The 26,325-nt window shown below is 47.2% G+C and overlaps 1 protein-coding gene and 1 pseudogene across 1 annotated transcript; one reads left to right on the forward strand and one right to left on the reverse strand.

The window, feature by feature from the left end:
* Positions 1–26,325, forward strand: part of LOC132484442 (interferon regulatory factor 6-like) — a 97,254-nt pseudogene that overhangs the window by 42,435 nt on the left and 28,494 nt on the right.
* Positions 2,043–14,282, reverse strand: LOC132484441 (interferon regulatory factor 6-like). The gene is made up of 8 exons (XM_060090959.1): positions 14,232–14,282; positions 12,988–13,164; positions 9,206–9,410; positions 8,044–8,172; positions 5,856–6,014; positions 4,200–4,592; positions 3,370–3,488; positions 2,043–2,710 (listed from the first exon to the last, which is right to left on the reverse strand). Exons 1-8 carry the CDS (start codon positions 14,280–14,282, stop codon positions 2,486–2,488), a joined length of 1,458 nt encoding a protein of 485 aa, XP_059946942.1. The 3' UTR covers positions 2,043–2,485.

Here is a 26,325-nt window from a genome sequence, read left to right on the forward strand (position 1 = left end):
ACAGCAGATTCTACTAGGTCCCTTAGAGAGAACACCCAGATTTCTCTTGGTCATGCTTTAGTAACAGCAGATACTACTAGGTCCCTTAGAGACCCTAAAACCACAGCTTAAGCTTTCTAAATAAATAAGTCCCATTGCCACTTGTGATTGAGGGGCTTTTGAAATAAAGCTAGCACAACTTTACAGCTAGCTCAACTACAGTAGCAAGTAGGAGGTGGCTTGCTTTAAGGGTAGCAGACCAGACATGGACTTTCTTAATATGGCATGGCACACATAGGTATCAGTATTCAGGAGGGTTGGAACCTGCAACCAGGGATAAGCATCTTGTTTTCCATTTAGGTCCTGGAGTTTAAATTATGTATAATTTCATCCTAAAAAACAAAACAAACAAAAACAAAAGAGAGTCAACGGGTCAGGGACAGAGCGAACGTTAATAGATCCGACCGGTTTGTGGCAGCCATAGCTGCAATGTTCTACACCTTAATCTACACTCTTCACCTTAACTGTTCACACCCAGCTACCTCCACCAGGAAGGGAGACAAGCAGGTTTGTGCTAGGTGAGCCATTTCCAGAAAAGCACTGCTCGGCCCTTCTTCACCTCGACCTTTACACATTTAACACCCCCCTTTTCCCATCCACAAAATATCCAAATGACAGGAAGACTGTAAACATCTCCATACAAGGAGGAACTGTCCCTGTCTCCTCTGTGGTCACAGGAGTTGGTCCTGGATGCCCAGCTCACTCTCAGGTCTTCCTCAAGGAAGGGAAAAAAGAACAAGAGAGCTCTGTCCTCTCCAAAGGCTATCACTGAGTTATATACTGTCGTCTACCACACACATACAGTGGTACAGACATACCTCATTTTATTGTGTTTTGCTTTATTGCACTTTGCAGATACTGTGTTTTTTACAAATTGAAGATTTGTGGCAACCCTGCGTCAAGCAAGCCTATTGGCGCCATTTTTCCAACAGCATTTTTTCACTTCATGTCTGTGTGTGATGCTTTGGTAGTTCTCACAATACTTAAAACTTTTTTATTGTTATGTTTGTTATGGTGATCTGTGATCAGTGATCTTTGATGTAACTATTGCAAAAAGATTATGACTTGCTGAAGGCTCAGATGATGGTTACCATTTTTTAGCAATCAAGTATCTTTTTTTTAATTAATTAATTTATTATTTACTTTTGGCTGCGTTTGGTCTTTGTTGCTGTGCGCGGGCTTTCTCTAGTTGCAGCGAGCGGGGGCTACTCTTCATTGCAGTGCACAGGCTTCTCATTGCGGTGGCTTCTCTTGTTGTGGAGCGCAGGCTCTAGGCATGCGGGCTTCAGTAGTTGTGGCATGCGGGCTCAGTAGTTGTGGCTCGCGGGCTCTAGGGCGCAGCCTCAGTAGTGTGGCACACAGGCTTAGTTGCTCCGCGGCATGTGGGATCTTCCCAGACCAGGGCTCGAACCCATGTCCCCTGCATTGGCAGGCAGATTCTTAACCACTGCACCACGAGGGAAGTCCCCAAGTATTTTTAATTAAGGTATGCACATTTGTACTTTTAGACATAATGCTATTGCACACTTAACAGACTACAGTGTAATGTAAACATAACTTTTATACGTACTGGGAAACCAAAAAATTTGTGTGACTTGCTTTATTGCAATATTCACTTTATTGCAGTGGTTTGGGAATAGCCCTGCAATATCTCCGAGGTATGCCCATATTTCAGTGGTGATAAGTTGAAAACCTGACAGCCAATTCTTCTACAGAATCCCTAAGCCTTCTACATCAACAGCTTCCCTTTAGAAGCTCAATTTGTGAGTTTTTACTCCACAGGCTTGGTGACTTTCAGACTTTGGCACCTATTTCTATTTAGATATCTAGCTTGGTTCCCAAGCAACCAGCCGGTGCCCCTCCCTCCCTCTTCCCCCATCAGGGAGCCAGCTTACTATACTAGCAGAACAGGTCAAACGGAGATCAATCCTGGACAAATCAGTGCTTGAGGGAACTTTAATGAAAGCAAAAAAAAAAAAAAAAAAAAAAAAATGGTGCAAGAACAAGGCAGAAATGTTCTGTTCCAGGCAGTTTTGCCTTGTACAAGTAGAATGAAGTCACTGAGTCAGAGTTTTAAAGCTGGCATTATTTCAGGCATCATTCCAGCTCCTTCATTTTATAGTAATGAATCTGAAGCCCAGAGGCTAAACGACTTGGTTCAAGGTCACACCACTGGAAGCAAAGCTGCAGCTAGAACCCTGGTGTCCAAACTCCCAGGCCAAATCTCCTTCTACTACATTACACTACCATGGGGAGGTTTAAAAAAGAAAGGGAAAGTATGAAGGGTGATTTTTCCATAAATTAAATCAACTTTAAAAGGCACATCTGGAGAGTCAGAGAGTACTAATATTGTTAGAAAGAAGAAAGGTTTAAAAGCTGGTTAAATCTAATTTTAAAAATCATATGTACAATATTGTAAAAAAGAGAAGGAAGACGGCATTCATGATTACTGGGCTGGCAGGGTAGGGGACAGTTGCATGCTGGGGGTGGGCTGCATAGGCTGCCAGCTTTCCTGGGTTTGCAGGATGCGGTACAGCTGCTTCAGCTGAGCAACAATGTTATCCTTGATGTCTGGCGTTGAGATCTGCAGGCGGACACTGCCACTGTCAAAGGATCGTGTGAAATCACCAGAAAACATCTCATAGATCATCCGAGCCACCACCGGAATGACCTGTTCAGGACACAGAGCACACAGCTATCCACTGAGGAAAGGGTATTTTTAAACAGCAGCAGGGGCCCAAGATTGAAGGCAGGACCAGTGAGGCTGTGGGGAAGCCCACCACTTTAATGTCTAGATACAGACTATGCCTTCATCTCTCTGGACCATCCTGCCAAGGTTCACTTTAGAATTTGGTTCAAATGAAGGTAAAGAACCTAGAAGTAGCATCACATCACATGCCTAAATAAATAACTGCTTATTTAGCAAGACTTTTATCCAAATTTCATCTACTGCCTGTCTTGATGCACAAATCCACAGCCAAACCCAAGTGGTCTTGCTGCCACTTTCCAGAATAAGAACACGTTCTTAAAAGTACCTCAAAAGGTTTTTCCAAAAGAGCTAGAAAGAGTCATATCCTATTAGGTTTCAGCAAGACTCTAATATTAGTCAGTAAGAGAATAAGGTCTCCCCTGAATCAGTCACTTGCTTTGAGGACACTGTTTTCTCCAGCCTGGTCCTACTGTACAATGTACAAAGCTCAAGTTGCTACATCTGATGGGATTAAAGCCCGCAGAGGCTGATGGATCCTCACTCAGGGCTCAAGTCCAGACCTACGGGCTAAAGCATTAATAAAAAGGCAAAGAGTTGCTGACACATTATTATCTCCTCACCTGAACCAAGATGAGTTTCCTTTCCTGAGGTTTCCCATCTGGCCATTCTTCCCCAAAGCATAAGTAGATCTCAAATGGTGGCTGTTTCTCTATCTGTCCTTTCTGGTGGGCAATGAGATCTGCAGAACACGGAAGAGCATGGAGTTTGGGGTACTGGGTCATTCCACACCTACTCAGTAAACACTTTCTTTTACACTGTCCAGAATAGTAGCCACTGGCCACATCATGTGGGTATTGAATTTAAATTCACTAAAATTAAGTAGTTCCTTAGTCACATTAGTTACATCTACATACTCAATAGCCACATGTGGCTAGTGGCTACCATACTGAACAATACAAATATAGAACATTTTCATCATTGCAGACAGTTCTACTGGACACCGCTTAAACCAGACTTAGGGTTCAAATCACATTGGAAAATTCACATCTCAGTGCTCTCCCTAAATATGTCTGCTTAAATTTGCCACGCAAATATGTCCCAAATGAGAAGAGTATATGTTTTGCGGATTATGATAAACAGGGTCACCTTCCAAAGTTAAGGATAAGCTGGTAGAATGTGGGGAGCAATAAGGCTGTCTCCTTCTTCTGCCAATAAAGGGGCCACAACCACCTAAAACTGGCTTCAAATGCATAGCTTTGGAGCGAAACACCCTTCTTTGTTGCCCAGGTCACTTTTATTTTTCAGAATCAAGGTCCCCTTCTACCTTGACTTCCTCCAGAAGAAACCGTTTGGTTAAGATCTTTGCAGAGCCAGGAAAGGGGGGCAGGAAGGAGGAAGACAGACTCGCAGGGAGCAGTTCCCACCATCAATCGTCTGAAAAAAGACTCACCACTAAGGAACGTTTCCAGACAAAACAGTTTGACCTTCTTTTGTCTCTCGATCAGGTTGGGGGCAACAAGCGATGGGGCACATGGCCCAGACCAGTACACCTTGCACTGGCACAGCCTGATGGCATAGATGGCATGACCGCTGACCTCCAGGATCAGTCCTCTGTCCATGACGTCTAGCAGCTTGCTGGTGAACAGCTTCTGCTTCTCATTGGTGATGTGCTCTGGACCTGGGAACTTGACCTGCTCCAGGCTGACGGGACCAAAGAGCTCCTCCTGGTCAGGCATGGGACCCAGGTCTCCATAGAAGAGCCGGCAGCCCTGGGGGTTGCTCACCGTCATGGTCTGTGCATACTCCTTCCCACGGTACTGAAATTTGATGTCCAGGTCAGTCACTGCAAGGTGAGGAGGGGGACAGTGAGAGTCCTGCTCTGCTGCTCTGCCCGTCCATCCCTAAGACTCATGCAATGCAAGTCCATCAAGATCAAGCCACCTTTCAACCAGCATTCAGGAAGGCCACTGCCATAGTTATCCTTCCTGCAACAAAGGGAGACATCAACATATCCCTGGAATATTCACTCAAAAGGCTGCCTTGAAGCAAATAGTTCAAATTCCATCTATACTATCACTGTTCAGTCACCACACCCTAACAGCTAGAATTTCTCCAACCAAAGTTCTGGGTCCCGGTCTCCCCATTTTGTACTGACTGAGTCTTTACATCAATAGGCATTGGAAGGAGCTGAAAACTAAGGCAGCATCTGGTTTGTGTATCTTTTTTTTGTGTGTGTGTGGTATGCAGCACTCTCATTGTTGTGTCCTCTCCCGCTGCGGAGCACAGGCTCCGGACTCACAGGCCCAGTGGCCACGGCTCACGGGCCCAGCCGCTCCACGGCACGTGGGATCCTCCCAGACCGGGGCACGAACCCACGTCCCCTGCATCGGCAGGCGGACCCCCAACCACTGCGCCACCAGGGAAGCCCTGTGTATCATTTTTGACTCACTGTTTAAATACACCAGAGGAACAATAAGAAATACCAAGGCATATTTCTGAAAATTACACAGATGAGCACACACCGTTGATATGTTCTAATAATATATCACAGAAGGACACAGTTCACAACAAAGTAAATTTTCACTCAGCAAGTGTCCATTGAACTCTATAGGTCTTATCAAAGCTATCAGCCTCTTGGACAAAATGCTAGTACTCCCCCCGCACCTCCCCTACCATGTGTAGTGTGAAAGGGAGGTGCAATGACAATGATTCTTCACTGAGATCAATGTGTACCCAATTCTGAAAGAGATTTTCTCTGGGTCCTAAAGTCCCTCAAAACCCAAGGGCCTCCTTGACCAAATCCACAGTCATTAACTTCCCCATCCCACAAATCCCCTGGGCAAACTGATAAACCCAGGCCTTCCACCCACCTAACAGGTGAGTAACCTAGAGCTGCACAGCACCAATCAGAGCATCCCCATGGGCAAGTAGGTATGGGCTAATGTTTCTTTAGTTCCTGGTGACTCATCAGCCAGCCAGGAACCAGACACAGAGGCTGCCTGGGGGACTATTCTATACATGGCAAAGAAATGGAGGCAGAAGGTGGGGCAGGAAATGGACTGTAATAGGAGCTGAAGATCCAGCTAGAAAATCAAGGCTCACTTACTTGGGAGAGAGCTGATCCACAGCTCTGGAGAGCTATAGAAAGGCTGTATAGGTGCCTGGGGTACTTCCATCTCCAGAGGTTCCGTTTTGGGCCACACTGCTTCGGGGCTGCAGTTGCCCACACTGCAGTTGCCCACACTGGCTGGTGCTATGGGAGAACCTAGAACAGAAGGATGTGGGTGAGCAGGCAGGAGCACCACACATGCATATCACCTGGCTCCGAAGCTCTCAAACCTAAAAGGTCCAACATTGGACCACAACTCAGTGTGGTAGCCCATCAGTAATTCCCCCAACAAACACCAAAAGAAATAAGGCTCTGCTGCTTCTACTTCCTAATCTTATTAGTTCTCTCATAAACTCATAATTCTGAAAACATGCATTTGCTGATGATTAACAGACAAGTGGGCACTCCCTGGGGTTAAATTAGAACAAGCATGAATGAGAGATTCCCTGTTACAAAATTGGAACCCAGCAATTAAACAGAAACTGGTTGTCTTCCGTAAAATGAACTCAACTAAATTGGTTGATTAGCTTCGAGTAAGTGTTAATGTATAGAAATTCCTTTAAAAACAAACACATACTTTTTTACACGCATGAAACATCTGGAAGGATACTCAAGAACCTGGAAAGATCTGTCTCCCTTCCAGGGAAGGAACTGTTCAGACAGGTTAGAAGGAAAACCTTTCAGCTGATTTCCTTTTTGTACCATTATGAATTTTAAACCATGTAAGAGTATTATTTATTCAAAAGTATCCAGTTAAAGCTTTTAAAAGAGAGAATGAAAAACACATCCTATATCCCTGCTATTGTCAAAGTTGGCTCACTCCAAAGTTTACAGATTTTTCCCCCTAGCCTCACCTTTTAAGCATCTATCCTTCAACAATTCTTCTTCCTCTGCCCAACAGCTCTGAAATCACAGAGGTTAAGGTTTCTTTGACCCTTTGTGTACGAGTCTGGTTATATCTATGTACCCATTTTACTTTTTTATTTAATATATGTTCACATGTTTCCATAAAGGATCCAAGGTGGCCCATAACGTAAGGACACACAATATTAGCTTTAAAAAAACATGAAAAAAAAAAAAAAAGGGAAATCATGATCCTGGAAATGGGTTGCATCCTTTTAAGGGGTGAGAATAACAGAATGAGTGAGCCAAAGATTTGGGAAAGGATCTCACATTTCCAAATGTCCAAATCTTAAAATTGCACCAAGTGGGAATGTAGCTGTGGCAATATTCACCTGAGAGAGCTCTATGATCGCTGTCTTTACTCATCACTTGGTTGCAAGGTTATAAATGACAGGGTAAGTCAAGGAGGGCAAGTAGACAGATAAGAGTCATTTCCTGATTCTCAAAAGAAGGGGCATCACCTAGGGAAGGGGACTCCAAAATCCTACAGGAATCATCTGGATATACTAAATTTTCTAGGTGGCAAAAGTATCTCATTTGACCCTAGCAGCCAGATGGAACTTTTCTAAAAGTAGTGAAAAGCTACTCAACTGAATGCAAGTCATATGACTAGGAGCATATCAGTGGACAGTTCAAGTGAAGATGCTGTGGAAGAGCAGTTCACCTTGTGGCTGAGCGTCCTCAGAACGTGCAATGGGAGACGCAGTACCTGCTCTGTCTCACAGTGACCCTCCAACCTGTAAACTCATCTTTCCTGGGAAGCGGAATTCAAAAAGTCAATTAAAAAAAAGATAAAAGTCTCTAGTAGAGAAATTTTATCAGAGCCTAGTATTAAGAGCTGTAGAGCCACAAGTTTCCCATGATACAGCCTTAGCAGAGGCTGTTAAGGCAGTGACAGAAAATTTGTACCGAGGGAAATAGCAGAAGAGTTTGCCTACAATTCACGAAAATGATCCCTGCACTTGGCCTGAAGGAAATCAGCAACATTTATAACAGCTTGTGTATTTGTATGCGGGATTGAGAAGGAATTTAATTTTTTAATTTCTCTGAATTATCACATAAGATTCAGAAGATGCTCTCTCTGCCTAGAAGCCACCCCACTGGGATAACTATGCCTACGGAGTTCCTTTGCCTAGGACTCCTACTTGCTAACAGACTGGCAGCCTGGCCCCAGGGCCTGGTCGCTGCTCCCAGTGCAATGGTGGATATGGTGTCAACGGTTGCAAAATCAAAGCCCCTTACATCCTCTCCATGCCTCTGTCCCACCCCCCACCCCACTCACCATTGATGTTCAGGAAGGGGAAGGTGTCCTGGATGGGAACGTGGTGCTGTGACTGGTCCAGCTCATCTTCCTCATCTTCTTCATCCACATCATTATCTTTCTCATCCCAAGGAGCAGATCCAGTGGATCCTACCCGAGAAACACACACACACACACACACACACAAAGGTCAGAAGTGAGGCGCTCACGTTGCACGGTCATCCCTGCAGCTGACCCACTGTTCAAGCTAGGCACTGCCGGCACAGAGGTTCCTGGGTTCAGTGTGCACCCTCAATGCCAAAGAGTGGGAACCAAGGGTGTTCACCCCACTCCCAGCTCCTCCTACGGAGCCCCAGTGCAAGCTCTCATCCCCTCCCCTATCCAGGAGCTGCAGACCCTACTCCCTTCTCCTAGAAATCTTTTAATTCCTATTCTAAACCCCTTTCTACACATTAGCATCCATTCTAACGACCCAAGGAGCACAGCTTCTCTCCTTTATAAGCTTACTGTGAAAACAGACCCTTCCCTCATGGCAGAGCCTCACTAGATTCACTGCAGGTCAAGTCTAAATTATCTGGCTCTTAGTCGGAACTTGCTAAACATTGAGTAAATATAGGGATCAGGTGGTATTCTCCTAGGAAAAATACCATACAAATTAAATGATCACTTACCCATCATTTATAAAGAGAACTTAATAGCCTTCATAATGTCATGTCAATTGATTCTTAGAACAGCCTTTGAAATACGCAGGAAAGATGAGAACCCAGATTTTATAGTGAGAGAAGCTGAGGCTCAAAAGGTTGAATGACTTGATTCAATGTCCCACAAGTAGTGAGATGGAAAGACCGAGGTTTATAACTCAGACCTTCTAAGTTTTAATCCCTCCTTCTTGTAAACTACCTGGCCTCTCTTCTCAGTGTTGAGTCCCAAGAGAAGTTATTTTTTATAGAACTCAATACCCCCTCTTCTTTCTAATGCTTTACTGTTCCAGTGCGTGGGCAGGAAGACTGTGCTGAGTTTGTATCTTTTGTTCTCTGGGTTCTTTCTAGGGACAGGATTTCTTGCTTTATTTACCAGTCTTCAACTTTGTAAGCGAGGCGACTTTCAAGTCGACTATCGCTTTAAGGGCCCAGCCCAGAACCTGGCACACTGTCCACCTTCTCCCCAGCAGCTGGGGCCTCACCTGGGTTAATGATAGAGCCCTGGGGCTGGGGGATGTCACACACTTGATATATCTTCACTGGGTTCATGGGTACCTCCTTGGTGCCGTCGTACATCAGGTTGAATTCCCTGCTCTTGTTGAGCGCACAGCGGAGCTGGGCCTTCCATTTAGCTGGGTCGGGGTCGTCCACCCCTTCCTGGTACTTCCCTGTCTCCACAGCCCAGGCCTGAGGGATAGGAAACTGCAGTGAGTGCCTGCTTGTTGCCCGGAAACACTGAAAGTGTGCCCGCCCTCCCTCATACAGACACAGATACACACAGCCCTGCCTGACCGCCCCATCACCCCAACTCCAACTGACAGAGACTGCAGCAGAAAACACCACGCTGGGGACCAGGCAAGGCAGGGCCTGAGGGAAATTAAGCCAAATGCAAATACAGTCTTTTAAAAAGAGGAGCCTCATCTCAAGTGCTTGTGCCAGCATCATCTGTCAAGACTACAATGGCCTTAATGAAGGGTTGAAAATAAAGAAAACTCTGGAACAAGTATACACCAAAATACTAATGGTAACTTTTGGATAGCAAGATTTCAGGTAGTTTTGTTTTGTTTTGTTTGCCTTATTTGTTTTACACATGAATTGCTTATATAATAAGACGAGAAAGGGAGGTGGCGTATGATATGAAGAATTTAGGCTTGCTGCTCCCTCTCCCTTCAGTCTGTAATCTGATGCACAAATAACTGTTGAAACCAAGTACCTTTAGGAGTAGCAGCCCATAGGAGGGCAGGAAGCACACTCTGGGGGTTCAGCTGGCCTCAGTGCGAGGCTGAGGGCCTCAAGTCCTAATAAACTCACACCACCTGCCTTTCCCTGCTTCCTCAAACTCCCACATTGGGAACATTTTGCTGGGAACACCAGTGGCTGGTGGCCTGGGCCAAGACCAGTGCGGCCCCGCCTCTCTGGTTTTCAATTTCCAGGTCTAACGGGCATTTATGTGTCTGTTCACGGGATATCAGCTCTCCCCCACTGTTAACGTATCTCAGATGTCTACACTTTCTTCAGGGCTGTGACGTATGTGCTGGTGCAGAAAAGGGGGATGTCTTTTGCAGAGGACTCAAGGTCAGGAAGCACACGGCAGCTTGTTCAAGTGGACAGGGCACATCGCTTGTCCGGTCCCAACTCCCCGCCTCTGCTCCTGAACTAGACTACTTCCTCAAGCCGAAATGGAACTTTTCCGGCCCCATCCTTTGAGCTCTCTGGTCTCCCTCAGTCAATCCCTGCAGAGCCTCACAATCATGAGGAAGCTTCTCTCAACAGCCGAGCTAAATCCTTCTCCTCCAATGCACTCATTTCTTCTTACCATCTTCTCAGACCTGGGGGCTCCTCCACTTGGTGTGCAGTATGGAATGAAGCAGTTTGACAAAGCTGCTGCCCTTGGGCACTCAGCAGGCTCCATTCCATCCAACCCCCTGCAGGGGATTTCAACCTCATCAGTCCCCAGTGTCGGAGAGGCACGTCTCCAGTTGCCCCTGGCAGTACCTGGCTGCTGCCTCCTCACGTTTTCCCCTCTCTTTGCTTGATCCTCCGTGCCCACTCCCGCTCTGGCCCCATCCAGCTGGCTTGGGCTGTGCTGACTTTGGCACAGGTCTGCAAAATTTCTGTGGCTCCCTGAATCCCTGCCCCTCCACAGAGAGCAGCCAGACTAACAACCTGCTCACAACACAGCCATTCCCCAGGGCCCACTCAGATGATGCAGAGAACCTGAGGCTGATGCAGCAGAGGGTGGTACCCACCACATGACAATCGTTGTGCTTTATAAACATCCCTTATTCAAACCCATTCTGCGTCTTGCCTCTGAGATCCTGGTCACTGGGCAGGTCCCTATTTCTCTTCCTAAAATGGACATAGTCTCTGCATTTTCATGGCAATTTACGAGTCCCTTCCCACACACTGATTTCACTCAATTCTCACAACAATCCTGTGAGGCAGGCAAGACTGGTTTTAGCCCCATTTTACTGAAGGGGAAGCTAAAGCCCAAAGAGATTATGTGACTTGTTCAAGACCACACATGCAAGGGATGGTAGTAGGATCTGAAGCCAGGTCTTCCAGCTCCTGGTCAGAAGGGGCCGTCTGATAATGGGGGAGCTGATAGGCCTGGGTTCAAACCCTAACCCCACCGCTTATTGGCTATGTGACTTGGGCAAGTTACTTAGCCCCCCTGAGACTCAGCTTCTGCATCTGTAACATGAGGGTGCCGCCCCCCTTACAGTGTTCTCGAGAAGCAAATGAGATAATGGACCTAGGGTATGCAGCAGGCACCCACTTAATGCTAGTCAGAACGGCCCACACCCCATATCCTGCCAAAGGCCTGTCAGAGCTTGGGATCTGTGAAAGCACCCTCACTCTTCTCCTGACACCCAGGCCCTCCCTTAGCATTCTGCAAACAGATACACAGATATAAGTAGGACAAAGCAGCTTCCCACAGCCAATTTTTCCTCAAGCCCTGAGCATACAGAACATTCTCACGAGTGGAGCTTTCAGGAACCAGTCTCCTCCCACATGGCCAGCCACCACCAGGCACTTCAACAGCAAGTCCAGTTTCAGACCAAGGCCACAGCGAGAGGCCAGCTGGGCCAGGGCAGGCCCATCCCCCTCTGATGCCAGCTCCAGTAGTTGGTGCTGATTTACAGATGTTTTCCTTACCACTTTCATATCATTATTTAATGTTTACATTAAAAGCATTCATTTACTTTCTAATATTCACAGGCCAATTTTTCTTCTACCTCTCATCTCTACACCCAATATAACTGAGTTGGGTGGGAAACAACTCTAAGTTGGCTCTCCCTCCTTTGAGGTATGAGCCCACCTTTCCTGGCCCAGTCTCAGCAAGAACCTGGAGCATCGATCTTGAGAGGCTCAGGGCAGGGACTGGATTTCACTTCTGACTTCCAACTTATAGTCAGGGAAGAAATGGGCAAACTCATTTCTCCGTGTCTTGGGAGTGCAGGAACTAAAGCTACTCATGAGATGGAAGACTGACCAGCACAGAGAAGTTGGTCTAGAGCAGAGGCATGGGCTCCGGAGTTACAAACCACATAATACCCCTTCCCACAACGAGCTTCCCACCTACTTCTGTCTTAGACTTTGGTCTCACTGACATTTTATGAAATGCCACGTGATTCAATCTTAGTTTCAGTGAAGCAAAATAACTCTCACATCAGAGCTACTCTTCAGTTAAGAAAACATATTTGTAGAATAAAAACCTGTAATTAAATCGCCTTTCATTTTTAAGCGGAGGTTATGGATGGGGCAAAAGGTTTTAACATCAAAAGAAAAACTTGCAAAGGGCCCTCGACACCCATTCTACAGGCTGTTAGGAGCCTGCGAACACTCAGGAGTTCTGCCCTGATCTGGACAGCCATTCCCGGGCCAGAGCAAGAGCCCTGAGCGAATGAAGGGTTGATTGCTGGCTGATCCTTGGGAGTTCTAGAACAACATACACAGCATACACACACTTACAGGAGTTTAGCCAATCACACCTGGGATCCCTTGGGATGTGAGTTGAGTAGCTTTCACCAATGGGAAAGAATAAATGGCCTCAACCATAACAGACATGCCCCAACAAGAGAAATTACTATGCCTGCTAAGTTTGCCCCCACCCCCCATCATAAACATTCTTTTTGTTGCATCAGCATTTTGGATCTAGTACCTTCTTCAAGCCAAAATTGAAAACAGAAGAACAAAAAACCAGAAGGGTGTGAGAGAACTGGAAAACACTTCAAGTCAGATGGTAAAAGAATACCTTTACCTTGAAAATGGTATTTTCCTCCTCTTGTTGGGGGCTATGCCGGGTGGCATGTTTCCAGGGAATCTGGAAGCGTTTGGAGTCCCTATGTAGCCAGATGAGCCCAGGGTACAGGCCACTATCCACTTGGGCCACCAACCAGGGCTTCAGCCGAACTCGGCGGGGGTGGAGAGCCATGATCTGGGTTGGGGGAAGGGGGAAGAAATGGGGAGAGGAGAATTAGGCCAGCCCCTGGGAAAAGGTCCCAGCCACTGTTCCCATATGATAGAGCTACAGTTCCATTAGATTACAGCAAAGAAACTAAATATGGGAATAAACTGTGCCAGGTGGGGAAGAAAAGAAAACAGGTTAAAAGGTTCTTTTGATTCTTATTCCAAAGCCATTTATTTTTCATGCTCTAGCCAAATCAGACTTATCACGTAAGTAGATCACATTTCTTCTATTTAAATCCTGAGGCAGAAAAATAAAGAGATGATGTCATCCCTGCAGGAAAACAGTCCTTCCGCAAGTACCAAGGGAAGAGAAGAGAAACTGCTCTTTTCAATCTCATCTCGGGAGAAGGAAGAAAAAAGTTACAGAAATAGCAGGTATATAGGCAAGAACTTGAAGCATGCTCTCTTTTTAGACAACTAAGGTGAATGGGAATATTTTAGTAAGAAATGACACCATCAGGATGAGAGAGAAGTAGGCGAGGGATGGTCCCTGGTTCCAAAGTCCTCACTTACATAGATGGGCAGGCAGTGTATCCACAGGGATCTGAGAGCTGGGCCTCAAGTCAGTTTAACTTTCTCTGGGCCACCCAAAGTTTCTGCACCAAACAAAACAAAACAAAACAAAAATGCGGGGTGTGGGGGTCTGAGCTGGTTATCCCCACGACAATCCAGTGTCTAGGAGAAGGCTTGGGAGCACTGGAGACAAAGTGTAAGAACCCTGCCCTGTATCTGAGTCTGGTAAAGCTAAGATGCCCTAGAATGATCAAATACCACAGTTCCTAACCCTATAGAGTACTAAAGCCAGTCATAAGACAAGCTCTGTACTGCTGGGACAGCCTCCTCACCTGGGTCTGTTTACCTCCCCACAGAGGCTGAATTGAACTGATTGGTTGCTGGAGCCAGCCTGGGTAAAGTCTGCAATTGATTCTCATAAAGGGCATAGCGTAGCAGATAACATTGGTGGCAGCGGCCAGCGCTCACAGCGGGGAAACAAAGGCCTGCCCAGATTGGGTGCCTAAAGGAAAAAGCAGTTACCGGAGAAGTGTTTGCCTGGGGTGTTGTGTTTAGATTTTTTGGCGTTCTCATTTCTCTTTGTTTTTACTTCGGGTGAGAAAGACAGGCCTGCAAAAGGACGTTCATTCAACAAATATTTGTCCGTCAGCTACTGTGTGACAAGGGCGACATTAGTTACTAAACACAATGTTCTCATCAGACTCCCTGAAGAAATCCACATTGGAATTGCTCAAACATCCACTGACCTGAGAAAAGGAAGATAAATAAGTCACCTTCCCACCCAGAAAGATTCCCACCTGGATCGCGGTTCAGAACCCAAACCAGCTGAGTCAGCCAAAGGCTCCCCCGAAGGCTCCCCCTCGGAGGAACTTAGCTTAAGGGGTGGGTCCTAAGGCCACTTCTCTCCCCAGCCAGGCTCCCAACAAATGGGAAAACTCAAACCCAGCTCGGTCACTGGCACTTTAAGAGCGAGGCAGGACCTGCTCTCACCTGAGCCTTCTGACCCAATTACCAAGTTCTGCAACTGAAACCTTCCCCCCTGGGAGCAGCTCACAGTGGGTAGGTGAGGTAGCACTCGGTACTCAAGTGCCCCCCACCCCCATGTTCTTGGCCTCCGTGTAGGTTGCTCTGTAGGACTGCAGAGTCAAGCTATCAAACCATGGAGAACATTTACCTTATAAGGAGGAGGGAATGCATATTCTCCCCAGGGCAAGTTCTAGCCTTCTCTTCCTCAGTCCTGGCCTGGGGGAAGGGGGATGGGGTAAGGGAAGAACAAAGAGAACAGGGAAATGGGCAGCAAACTGGTCCACCTAGTGAGGGGCTTTCGAGAATTTCTGTTGCAATATTGGTCAGTCTTGCTTCGAGGCCTGGCAGACACGTGAAATCCACCTCTTGACAGATCATGGGCTTTGAAGAAAAGGGCTTATCCTAGTTGATCCACAGCACATCAAAAAAAAAAATTAAGGCAACCAGGCCAACGCAAGGAACTGCACAGAGTGCTGGGGAGGGAGAGGCAGCCACCCTTAGAGGTCGATGCCTAAGTTCTAGAGCCCTGTGTTCTCAGCATTCTCCCAAGATGGCAGTACACAGGAGCAACGCTGCCCCAGCCTCCTCCTCCTCTATGCCCCACCTCCATCACAGCTAACCCTCTCCACCTTCTGAAAGTCCACCGAGATCTCCTCCACCTGCCACCCAGCACCTAAGACTATAAGAACAGGCAGAGAGGCAAACTTTGGAAGCAACCAAGATCACAGAGAAAAATATCTAATTAGACATTCATAGGTTGCAATAGCAAGTAGCCATTAACATCGAGGCATCTGAAGAATTTTTACTGGATTTGGGAAAATGTTTAAATATGTACTTAAGGGGGAAAAAGGCATCATACAATATTGACTGTATAGTAGTATCTCCATCTTGTAACAGAACGAGCACTTGTGTACATAAGCACAGAGAATTTTTGAAAGGGAAACAAATAATACATCGATGCGACAAGAAGTTCTTAGTGGTTACCTGGTGATAGGACTGTGGGTAAATTTTATACGTGCCTAAGTACTTTTATATACGATTCACATTTTCCTACAATGCCGTGTGTCGATTCACAACTTAAAAACAAAACACTACAAGTAGTATTTTTTTTAACCACAGGAAGCTAAGACATTTCTTGGTCACTGGGAGATATAAAAGATGATGGCCTTCAGCTAATGAAACCATGGTAACAACAATCCTCTACCTACATAGGCTTAACAGTTTTTTCATGCGCTTTTGTTTAACGTGTCTGATTTCATCCTCATAATGAAATGATCATCCCCATTGTTATCATCCCCATTTTACAGCTGGGTTAACTGAGGCACAGCAAAGTGTTTTATCTGGGGCCTGGACCCAACACTGCTCAGTCAGAGTGTGCTGTACCATATCCTGCCACTGCACCCAGCCTTCTAAGTCCCTCCCTTCTTCTATACACCAAGAAAGTAAATGAAAGACATCAACAAAGATCCAAGCAGCATGGAGGGCCAACGAAGTGGTTAGGGAGGAGACTGCATGACACCCACCCTTAAACACACCTAAACCAGAGTCCTCTTTCAGAACACTCTCACCACTCAAATCCCAATGCCCACAGAACAAGCTTAGCCTACTTTAACTCAGCTCTGGCATCTCTAGCTGCCATCACAGCAAAATTCAAGGCCTGTGTCTCCAACAGGTATTCAACTAGCCAAAGAACAAAGATTTAACCCCCCCCACTCCCCTCATACTGGGCACTGAGCAGGGACACTATCAACCTCCCCAAGGCATAAACCACCCAATCTCACACCCCCATTCCAGGGAACAGGTCCCCTACAAACACCTGTACTGCCATCTCTGCAGCCCCTGCCCAGACTAGTTTCCAGGAACACGGCCACCCCAAAGCCAAGATTCAGTCGTCAATGGTTTTGCTCAGAGTAAAACACACACCCTCATTTCTTGCAGACAGGCCTCCGGAGTGGTCCTGCTTTTTCCCTTCCTCCTGGAGAGACCTGAAATGCCATCTTCCACGTTCCCCAGTCTTTCCTCCGTTTAGTTTAGCCCTGTTCAGGGGTAAATTCTGGGCCTCTAGCCATAATTCCCACACCCTGCCTCCCTGCTTGATTGAAGTTGGCGGCTGGAGAGGGAGCTACAGGGTAGAGGTGCTGCTGTCACCCAGGAGACAAACATCGAAAACTACTCTCCTGGGTCGGCATCAGCTTTCACCAACCCCTACTCAAACGCCTTCTTCCTCTCCCTTCCCTGGCTTCCACTTCTGACATACAGCAAGAGAGCAGGGCTGGGGGAGGGATGACCCCTTTACCACACAGCAGGCTCCCTGTAAACAGTGGCACCCTGGGCCTGCTTTCCAGTCAGGCCTGGAAGACTTTCCCCACTTCTCTATACCAGCCCTGCAGCCCTTTCAGGCGAAGAGGGCCTCACCCCCAGAGCAACCACGCCCGGCGCCGCCCTCGCCAGCACGTAGCTTCGCTACTTGGAAATTCACGGGTGTCTCTCAGGCCCAGGGCAGGGGCCTGACTGTGCTAAACAAATCCCAGGAGAGGAAACAAACTGGCTAAACTTACTGGCCGGCCCGACGCACAATTTCCCAAAACACCCACCAAGATCAAGCGCCGGCCGGCCTGGGAAATCCCCTCTTCGGGATCCAGGGGCCTGCGGAGCGGTGAGCTGGGAGGACCAGCGTGGTGGAGGAGCCTTAGCGCTCCCCGACGGCTGGTGGGTAGGGGCCCGAGAGCGTCACACTCCAGTTGGGCGGGAGGGAAAGGGAGTCGACAGAAGTAGGGGGTCGGTAAGGGCCCAGCGGCCCCGGGCTAGGACCGCCCGAAAGCTACCTGAAGCAGAGCGATGGGCACCCAGCCCTACAGGCTATCCCCAAACAAACAGATGTCCTTAAGCAAGCTTTCCTCACCCCCACAAACTCTGGAGGGGACGCTTCTTCACCGGCGGGCGTGTCCTCCCTCCCTCAAGCGAGGCTCCAGACGTTGGCGTCCCCACCTTTCTTCAATCCGGCTGCCAGAAGCGAACGTCCCTCCGAACCAAGTCCCCAGTTAGGATCACCCGTCGCCACTGCTCTCCTCGGCCGCTTGGGCAAGCAACACCTGGCTCTGCGCACGTAGGGACTGCAGGCTCCGCTCCCGGTCCCACACCGGCCCTCACCTTCCCCGCCCAGGTGAGCCAAGCTCACGTCAGCGCCGCGCCTCGGGACGCCGCGGACCCATCTGCCGTCCGGCCGCGCCTCCCAGGTGTGGCCACGCCCCCCCGCGTTCAGGATTGGCGGGTTGCGAGAAATATGATACTCCGTGTTCCTGGGCAGCCCAGCACCCCACCAGCCCCTTCCCCACCGCCCTCCCCCGCTTCTAATCCGGGCTGAGAAAATTCCGGGACTGGGGTCTAGACCTGACCCCTTGGGGCTAGTGGTCTTCTGAACTGGAAGCGACTGGGAGGAAAAATAAGTCGAAAAGACTTAGATCTAAGTCGAGAAGGTGCCTCCCTTCCTTCATGCCCCATAATCCCCCTGCGATGTGGAGACAGTTAACTACAAATAAGGATTTAGAGATTCTGTGTTGGCCCTAATACCTGTGGGCCTGTATAAGTGGAGTGGGGTATGGGGAAGGGAGGGACTCGGGACACTTGGTCCCTTCTGAGGGAAGACCCGTGGCTTACAGGGCAGGAATTCTGCCTTCACTCTGCCTTTTACCCCTATGACCCCGAGTGAGTTGCTTAGCTGCTCAGTTTCAGTTTCCTCATCTAGTCAATGAGAATAATAGTCCTGCCTTTTCCAAATACTATCAGGTAATGATTAAAAGCATGGCCTCTGGAGCCAACTACTGAGATTCAAATCCAACTCCACCAGTTACTACAGACTTGAGCAAGTTTTTTAAGCTGTCTGGGCCTCAGTTTCTTATCTGTAGAAGGAGGTAAATAATAGTACCCACCTCAAAGGCGTGTTGAATGTGGGCATTCAAAAAATTACTTCATATAAAGTGCTTGGAACAGTATTTGGCACTTTCCAAGTGCAGTATAAATACCATTTTTATTGGTGTGAGGATAAAAAGTACCATATTGGCATTGCCTCATGGAAGAAACAGACATCTACTGTTACCTGAAATCCAAGGCCTGTATGTCCCTTAACAGGTGCTTGATAAAAGTTCTCTCACCTTTCCCACTGCAGAGAACTCCGGTCCACGTAAAGTGCATGCTTACGGTGAGCTGTGTACTAGCACATGAGATGTGGAAGCACTAGGCTGTCACAGGTAAGAAGGGGCATAAGCAGGGTACTTAGGTTTTGGGGTTTAAAGCAATGTGTGAGAGACCGTGATGGAGTAGTTTTATGACTGAATTGTGTCCCCCCCCAAATTCAGATGTTGAGGTCCTATAACCTGCAGTATCTCAGAATGAGATCGTGCTTGGAGATAAAGTCTTCACGGAGGTAAGCAAGTTGAAATGCAGTCATTAGAGTGCGCCCTAATCAAATACAACGTGTGTCATTCTAAAAAAAAAAGGAAATTTGGACACAGAGACAGATAGGCATTGAGGGAAGATGATGTGAAGAGACGCAGGGAGAAGACAGCCATCTTCAAGCCAAGGAGAGAAGCCTGGGACAGATCCTTTCCTCACTCAAAGTCCTCACTCAGCAGGAACCAACGTTACAGACACCTTAATTTTGAACTTCTAGCCTCCAGAACTGTAAGACAATAAATTTCTGTTGTTTAAGCCAGCCAGTCTGTGCTACTTTTTTGCAGTAGCCCTAGTAAACTAATACAGATGGGTTGGAGAGCTCCAGATTTGGTAATACTGTGGACTTGATTCCTAGTCCCAATTCAGCCTTGGGACATAGCTAGCAACGGCCTGGGAAGGCAGCAAGGCCCAGATCCTGACTCAGGCAGCCTCTGTCTCAGTCACTGCTTGTGGCCACTCTTCCCTTCACTTAGGGGAAGGGAAGGGCTATCTCGTCAGCACAGCCAGCCTATTACTGCTGATGAGCTCACCGGACAAGCCATATCTTCCATCAGGCCCAGGGCTGGGCTCCTGAGACCAAGCAAACAGTCTACTGCAGGTGTGTGTGATGGAGGAAGACCACCAGGAGAGTGTCATTTGAGGGGAGCCAAAAGCCCAATGGCATACGAGTATGAGTGCACACACGGACATTCACTTTTCCAGTAGCTGAAATTACCATAACTAAGGTGATTTCTTAGTGATCTTCTTTGGAAGACACATTTTTTTTCTTCTGCTCTGTGTGGCTTGTGGGATCTTAGTTCCCTGACCAGGGGTTGAACCCCGGGGCCACAACAGTGAAAGCTCCAAATCCTAACCACTGGACCACCAGGGAATTCCCTGGAAGACACAGAGTTTAGAATCAGAAAATTCGAGCTGGGAGGGCCCTTCAAATCCTCTAGCCTAGGGATGAAACTGGCTTAGAGATGTTTGTTTGACCCACACGTTTTTTGTTTTTTTACTTTTTAAAAAAATTTTTGGCTACATTGGGTCTTCGTTGCTGCGCCTGGGCTTTCTCTAGTTGCGGCAAGCGGGGGCTACTCTTCGTTGCGGTGAATGGGCTTCTCATTGCGGTGGCTTCTCTTGTCACAGAGCACGGGCTCTAGGTGCATGGGCTTCAGTAGTTGCAGCACACGGGCTCAGTAGTTGCAGCATGCGGGCTCAGTTGTTGTGGTGCAAGGGCTTAGTTGCTCCACGGCATGTGGGATCTTCCCGGACCAGGGCTCGAACCTGTGTCCCCTGCATTGGCAGGAGGATTCTCAACCACTGTGCCATGAGGGAAGTCCCCCACACAGTTTTTTAAACATTGGGAGATTTCACATAAACATCCAGGTCCTTAGCATCTCTTGAAGAGTCAAATGCTCTGGACAGCCTAGGTCAGCATTTCCAACAGGCAGCAGCTGCCCATTTAGAGGGAGTCTACAGGTAGCAGTCAGGACAACCCCATCTTATTGGATTCACTCATTTACTTTAATTTCCCGATTCTGTAGGCATATGAGTTTGCAACCTCTAGTCCAAATATCCCTTTTTTAAAGGTGAGAAAACTGAGGCCCAAGGAGGTCAAGTGATTTGCTTAAGGTCACATCGCAAATTAGCCACAAAGCCAAGACTAGAACCCAAGCCCAGAGCTCTTCCCACTTGGACCCTGTTCAGCACCCCAGCCAGACTCTATTCTGACTGTGCTGCACTGGTCGTTAATTTTTTTTTTTTAAGTTACCCATGCATCTAGACACTGTCGATATTATGGTGAACAACTCCTGTGTCACCCTACTGAAGAATCAGTGAAAGGGAATAAAGCAGGAGGAATTAAGGTAGAGATCAGGAGGAAACTCCTGGCTCTTCAAATGATGAGAGCTGGCAATAGGCTACCCTGAAGTCTCCTTTGCTTGAGACATACCTCATCTGCTTGGTCTGAGGAATAAGAACATCTTGTGAGTCTCTGCAAGGGCTCTAGAGGAATCAGTTCTTCTATGTTCTCAAAAGAGCTCTCACGGGATTCAGACTTCCCCAGTGTGGCTTGAGCCTGCAGTGTTCCCAGCATTTTGCCCTCCGTCCCTGCTCAGGTGAGGCATTACTGAGTCACTTGTGAGTCTGAGTTTCAGGCAGTGGGATGTACGTTTGAGCACAGAGGCCGTGATTCATAACTACAGGGAATCAGGGAATTTCCCTCTCTGGCTCCCAGGCAACTCTTACCTGGTGAGGAGGGGTCTTTTTCACCACCCTGTGGCTTTGGTCTCTGCAATATCAAACATAGGACAATAAAGCCCAAAGCCCAAATGTGACCCAAATCCCACCCTCTTCTTGGCAGAGTAGAGGGCATGGCAACTGGAACCTTTCCCAGTGGCTCGGTACAGTGGAGAGTGTTCTTGGAATCAGTGACAGCAAATAATCTCAGAGACTGGGCTGCACGTCAGTGGAGCTCCTGAAGAAGGGGTAGGGACTTCAAGCTAAACAATCCAATTCTGTGCTCTCTCAGAGGAACTCAGACCCCAGCCAGCCTCTGGAAGGCAATTCTGGAGCCCACCAGGTCTACCCCAAGTCCTTTCTGGGCCCTGGCTTATCTCTGGCTCCATCAAGTGTTTCAAGGTACTGGGGCCACCGATGGGCCTAACACATTGCCCGAACAGCAACCTAAATTGTAGTGCACATTGCTGTTGCCCCTTCCTCTGTCCCCTTACCCTCCATAGACTGCATCCCAGAATGCAATCCAAATCCTAGAATCACTGAGCTTTCTGCAACGGAAGCTGCAGAAGAAATCCATAAATGAATCTATCTCACTTTCCAACCCAGACAACGAAACAGACTTTGGTTTGGGACTTTAGGAGAATTCTCCACTAACGTGTTCAGAATTACTTGCTTCTGACTCTCTTCTTATCCTTGGACCAAGCTGAGCACTGGTAAGTGTTCTCAGAGAAGCAGCTTTCTTTTTTTTTTTTTTTTTTTTTTTTTTTGCAGTATGCGGGCCTTCTCACTGTTGTGGCCTCCCCCGTTGCGGAGCACAGGCTCCGGACGCGCAGGCTCAGCGGCCATGGCTCACGGGCCCAGCCGCTCCGCAGCATATGGGATCCTCCCAGACCGGGGCACGAACCCGTATCCCCTGCATCGGCAGGCGGACTCTCAACCACTTGCGCCACCAGGGAGGCCCAGAAGCAGCTTTCTTTATTCCAAACTTGGATCTGTATAAGAGGAGGAGGAGGAAAAAGAAGGCTCAGTAACTCCCTTGGAAGTACGCTGCCCACCCGGGGCCCTCCCTCCAAACTTCTTCCCTTCAGCACCAATCTAACAGCCCACTTCCATCTCCCCTGGCAAAGAAAGTTGTCACTGGACCTGCAGATAAAAGAGCCAAACAAGAAGTTACAAGTACCATGAACGTGAGGGTTCATAGTCCTGATTTCAAATATGTTTCCCTGTTGGGACAGAGCAGTGTCCTGATTTTGACTTTGGTCAGCACCAAACTACCTATCCTTTGATTATCTATGGCTATGATATGAGATCGTGGATATGAAAGCTCTCTGAAATTGGACAAGTGCTGTGTGGATGGGAGGGCTTCTCACTGCTATTACCTGCTTTTTGTTTCCTCCTGTAAATCATTCTCTCCAGGCCTCAGTCAAGTCCTTGAGGGCAGCAAGGCACAGGCCAGACAGGAACCCCTGTAAGTCAGGAGCTCCTGGCACAGGGCTAGGGGCAGGGTGATCTCCACGAGCAATGGAGAATGTGTTGACTTCAGAAAAATGAGTTATCTGTGGATACAGGATCATTGGGGGTCAGTGAGACGAAAAACTGGACTTCTGTTCAGTAAGACTGATTGACCAAATGTGTTTTATCGTGTCTCCCTCCCCAGGACATTCCAGTAAAATGACAATGAAGGAATTAAAAAAAAAAAAAGATTTTAACCCACAAGGTTAAGAGAGGACAAAAGCACAGGCGAGGAGATAAGATGGATGAAAGATTTCAACAGGAAATATTAGGAGATGAAATATTATGTTAACAAAACTAAGGAGTGGGGAGGGCTGATATTTTGATTATAAAGCTTTCAGTACTATTTAATTTTTAAAGCAGATATATATAAAATTTAAGAAAAATATTATTATAAGTATTTTTTTTTAAAGAAAGAAGCAAGAGCACCTGGGACTCAGGAGAGACCTGGGTGTCAGATCTTTCTTCGGTACTTGGTGACAGCAGAGCTTGTCACCGTCTCTGTCTGAGCCTGAGCCCCTTTATCTGAAGGAGCTGAACAAATGCCACAATCACCTTCTAGTTCTAACAGTTCCTAGTTCTACACGTAACTTATAGCGGCAGCACTGACGTCCTCAGAAGAACAACGTGTGCTTTGGAATTAGTCACAAGTTGTCTCAGATTTCCCCTTTCAATTCCTAGCTGTGTGAGCTGGCTGGGCCTCAGTTTACTCAGCTCATGCATGAGGATACTGCCTATTTCTCAGGACTGACAGAAGGATTCAATGAAATACATAAAGCAACAAATAAGTGAAGCAGCAAATGTATGTTTTCTCAACTGCTGCACCTCCCATATTTAGGCAAGGATCTGGCACAGTTCTGGTCACCAGGCATTGGTTTAATGAAAACCTGAAGAGTTCAGAAATGAGTCACTGTATTATTTATTCTTGGGGTAGGGAGAATGCGAAGCACCTCATTTCTGTTGGTTGTATTAGGGGCAAGGTCCAAGTGTGGATATCAGAGCCTAGTGAGTAATTCCTTTGAGGAGAGGTAGCTAACTAAAGGGTAGACAAGGGAGGGCATGAATGAGAGGTTCTTTGACCAAGTACCCTCCATCCCTCCACCCCTCCACTGTGGGAACTTTCTCTTAGCAGTGTCCACATACACAACCTCAACCTAGATTAGCCTCCTATTCCATTACCTATCATTCTGCAGAAAAGGTAAAGATGGTGTCCACAGGGATTTCCTCTCTCTTGAGTGGCTCTGGACTGGCACACTGATTTTCCACACTATGGGCTGCCTTCCACACTAACTTCTCCACATCACTTAAAACTTTGGTTGCATAGCATTCAAATAGGTCATTCGATCTGGATGCTGCTCCTAGACACCTACGGCTCGACCCCCCTCCTCAATTCCCACAGTCTGAATCCCAATTTGTCTGAGTTGAACTGAGGCCTACAAGGTGACTACATGCCGTGGAGGGTTAACCCAATCCAGGAAGAAAGGGAAGATGTACATACAGATATAAGAGTTCAGTGTTGATCTCGTGTAATCCCTGACCACGAGCGCATCCGAGTCAAGATCAAAAAGGATTTATATCTTTTCTAAGACAGACCCAAACCAGAGCCCTGTGCCCATCCCACATGAGACACAAGCAACATTCCTTCATTCTTCCTTCAGTAAATATTTATTCAGCGCCTCTTATATGCCAGACAAACTCCCTGCCCTCATGAAACTTACTGCCTCCTACTGTTTTCTTTTATTCCCACTGAAGCCCTCTGTTTAAACCTTCCCACGTGTATCCTTCTACTATTGTGGCCCCATCCTATCCCCTACCCTAATCTATCCTAAGCCCCTTTGTGAGCTCTGATCGGTTTACTCTTCTGGCCAAAAACCTTCTGTGATTTCCCAATGTTTATTGAATCAAGAAACTTGATTCACTCATCCAACAAATGTTTATTGCATGTCTACGCTGGGTCAGGCTCTGTTCTAGGTGCTGGGGATACAGCAGTGAGCATGAGAAACAGATAAAAACTTCTGCTCTTAGAGTGCTTATATTCTAGTGGGGGAGATAGACGATATCCAAGATAAACAAGTACGACAAGTAAAGCATGTTAGTTGGTGATAAGTTCTAAGAGCAATAAGGCAACAGGTCAGGAAGTGGAGGGGGTGAGGGAGAAGTAAAATTTTAGATAGACTAACCAGCAAGAAGAAGACATCTAAGTAAAGATCTAAGAAAATGAAGGAGGGAACCCTGGGGATAGCAGAGGGAATATGGGTCCAGAAAGAGAGGCTGGCAAGTGCAAAGGCCCTGAGGTAAGAGCACACTTTAAAGGATGAGCAGGGAGGTCAGAATGAGGCCCAGTGTCTGGCAGAATGAGGAGAGAGGGGAGAGGGTTGGGATGTGAGATCTGAGATCTAATAGCTGCAGCTTTTACTCTGATAGAGATAGGGGGCCCCTAGGGGTTTTGAGCAGAAAAGTGACGTGGGGTGACTTGTTCTGCAGGATCACTCTGGCTGCTGTGTTTAAAATAAAGAGAGAGCTTCCCTGGTGGCGCAGTGGTTGAGAGTCCGCCTGCTGATGCAGGGGACACGGGTTCGTGCCCCCGCCTGGGAAGATCCCACATGCCACGGAGGGGCAGGTCCTGTGAGATATGGCCGCTGAGCCTGCACGTCCGGAGCATGTGCTCCACAGCGGGAGAGGCCACAGCAGTGAGAGTCCTGCATACCGCAAAAAAATAAAAATAAAATAATAATAATAATAATAATAATAATAATATAAAATAAAATAAAATAAAGAGAAAGGAGAAAATGGCCAAGCAGGGAGATGAGTTGGACGGCCCCTTGCTGGCCCTCTTCTGTTTGTCCAATCACATCTCTTACTATTCTGCTACCCTGTAGCCCTAACAGACTCTTCTTCCCTGAACACACTTGGCAGCGGCTGACCTATCATCCTTGATGAAGTGGCCTCCACTTCGAATAATAATAACAACTGGAATAATAACTGCTACTTATCCAGCATCAATAATTCCATTCAATTTTTTAAAAAGTATTATCTAATTTCACTTACAGACATGATTTCATTTAATGTTTATATTTTGTCCCCACTTATTGGGAAAGCTGAGGCTTTTTACAAGTTGCCACCAATTGGAAGGTCCCTGGGCCCAACCATAAGATAAAGAACACTTGATTCCCTTTTGGTCTCAAGTGGACCATTTGCACCTTTATGGGTCTCCAGACCATGTGACCCTCTGGGCATTTCCTCACAGGAAGCCTGCACAAAGGGAGAGGAAGGTGTTTAGGATGAGCCTTAAATGTCAATATTAATTATCTGGAGAGAAAAGCAGAAACAAAGGACATTTTAGGCAAAGAAAATAGCACTGCACAGGTTCAGAGGTACCACATGGGAGGGTCAGGAAACTGCAGTT

Source organism: Mesoplodon densirostris, chromosome 2, assembly GCF_025265405.1.
Source record: "Mesoplodon densirostris isolate mMesDen1 chromosome 2, mMesDen1 primary haplotype, whole genome shotgun sequence".
Lineage (NCBI taxonomy): Eukaryota > Metazoa > Chordata > Mammalia > Artiodactyla > Ziphiidae > Mesoplodon > Mesoplodon densirostris.

What these genes read in the sequence shown, in the direction of transcription:
- LOC132484441 (XM_060090959.1), bottom strand. Translation starts at nt 14,282, where the DNA reads ATGAGAACGCCAAAAAATCTAAACACAACACCCCAGGCAAACACTTCT. An exon ending in TCTGGAAACGTTCCTTAGTG is followed by an intron (nt 3,489 to 4,199) that starts GTGAGTCTTTTT and finishes CGTGTTCTGCAG; the next exon opens with ATCTCATTGCCCACCAGAAA. An exon ending in GGAAACTCATCTTGGTTCAG is followed by an intron (nt 2,711 to 3,369) that starts GTGAGGAGATAA and finishes TGTCCTGAACAG; the next exon opens with GTCATTCCGGTGGTGGCTCG.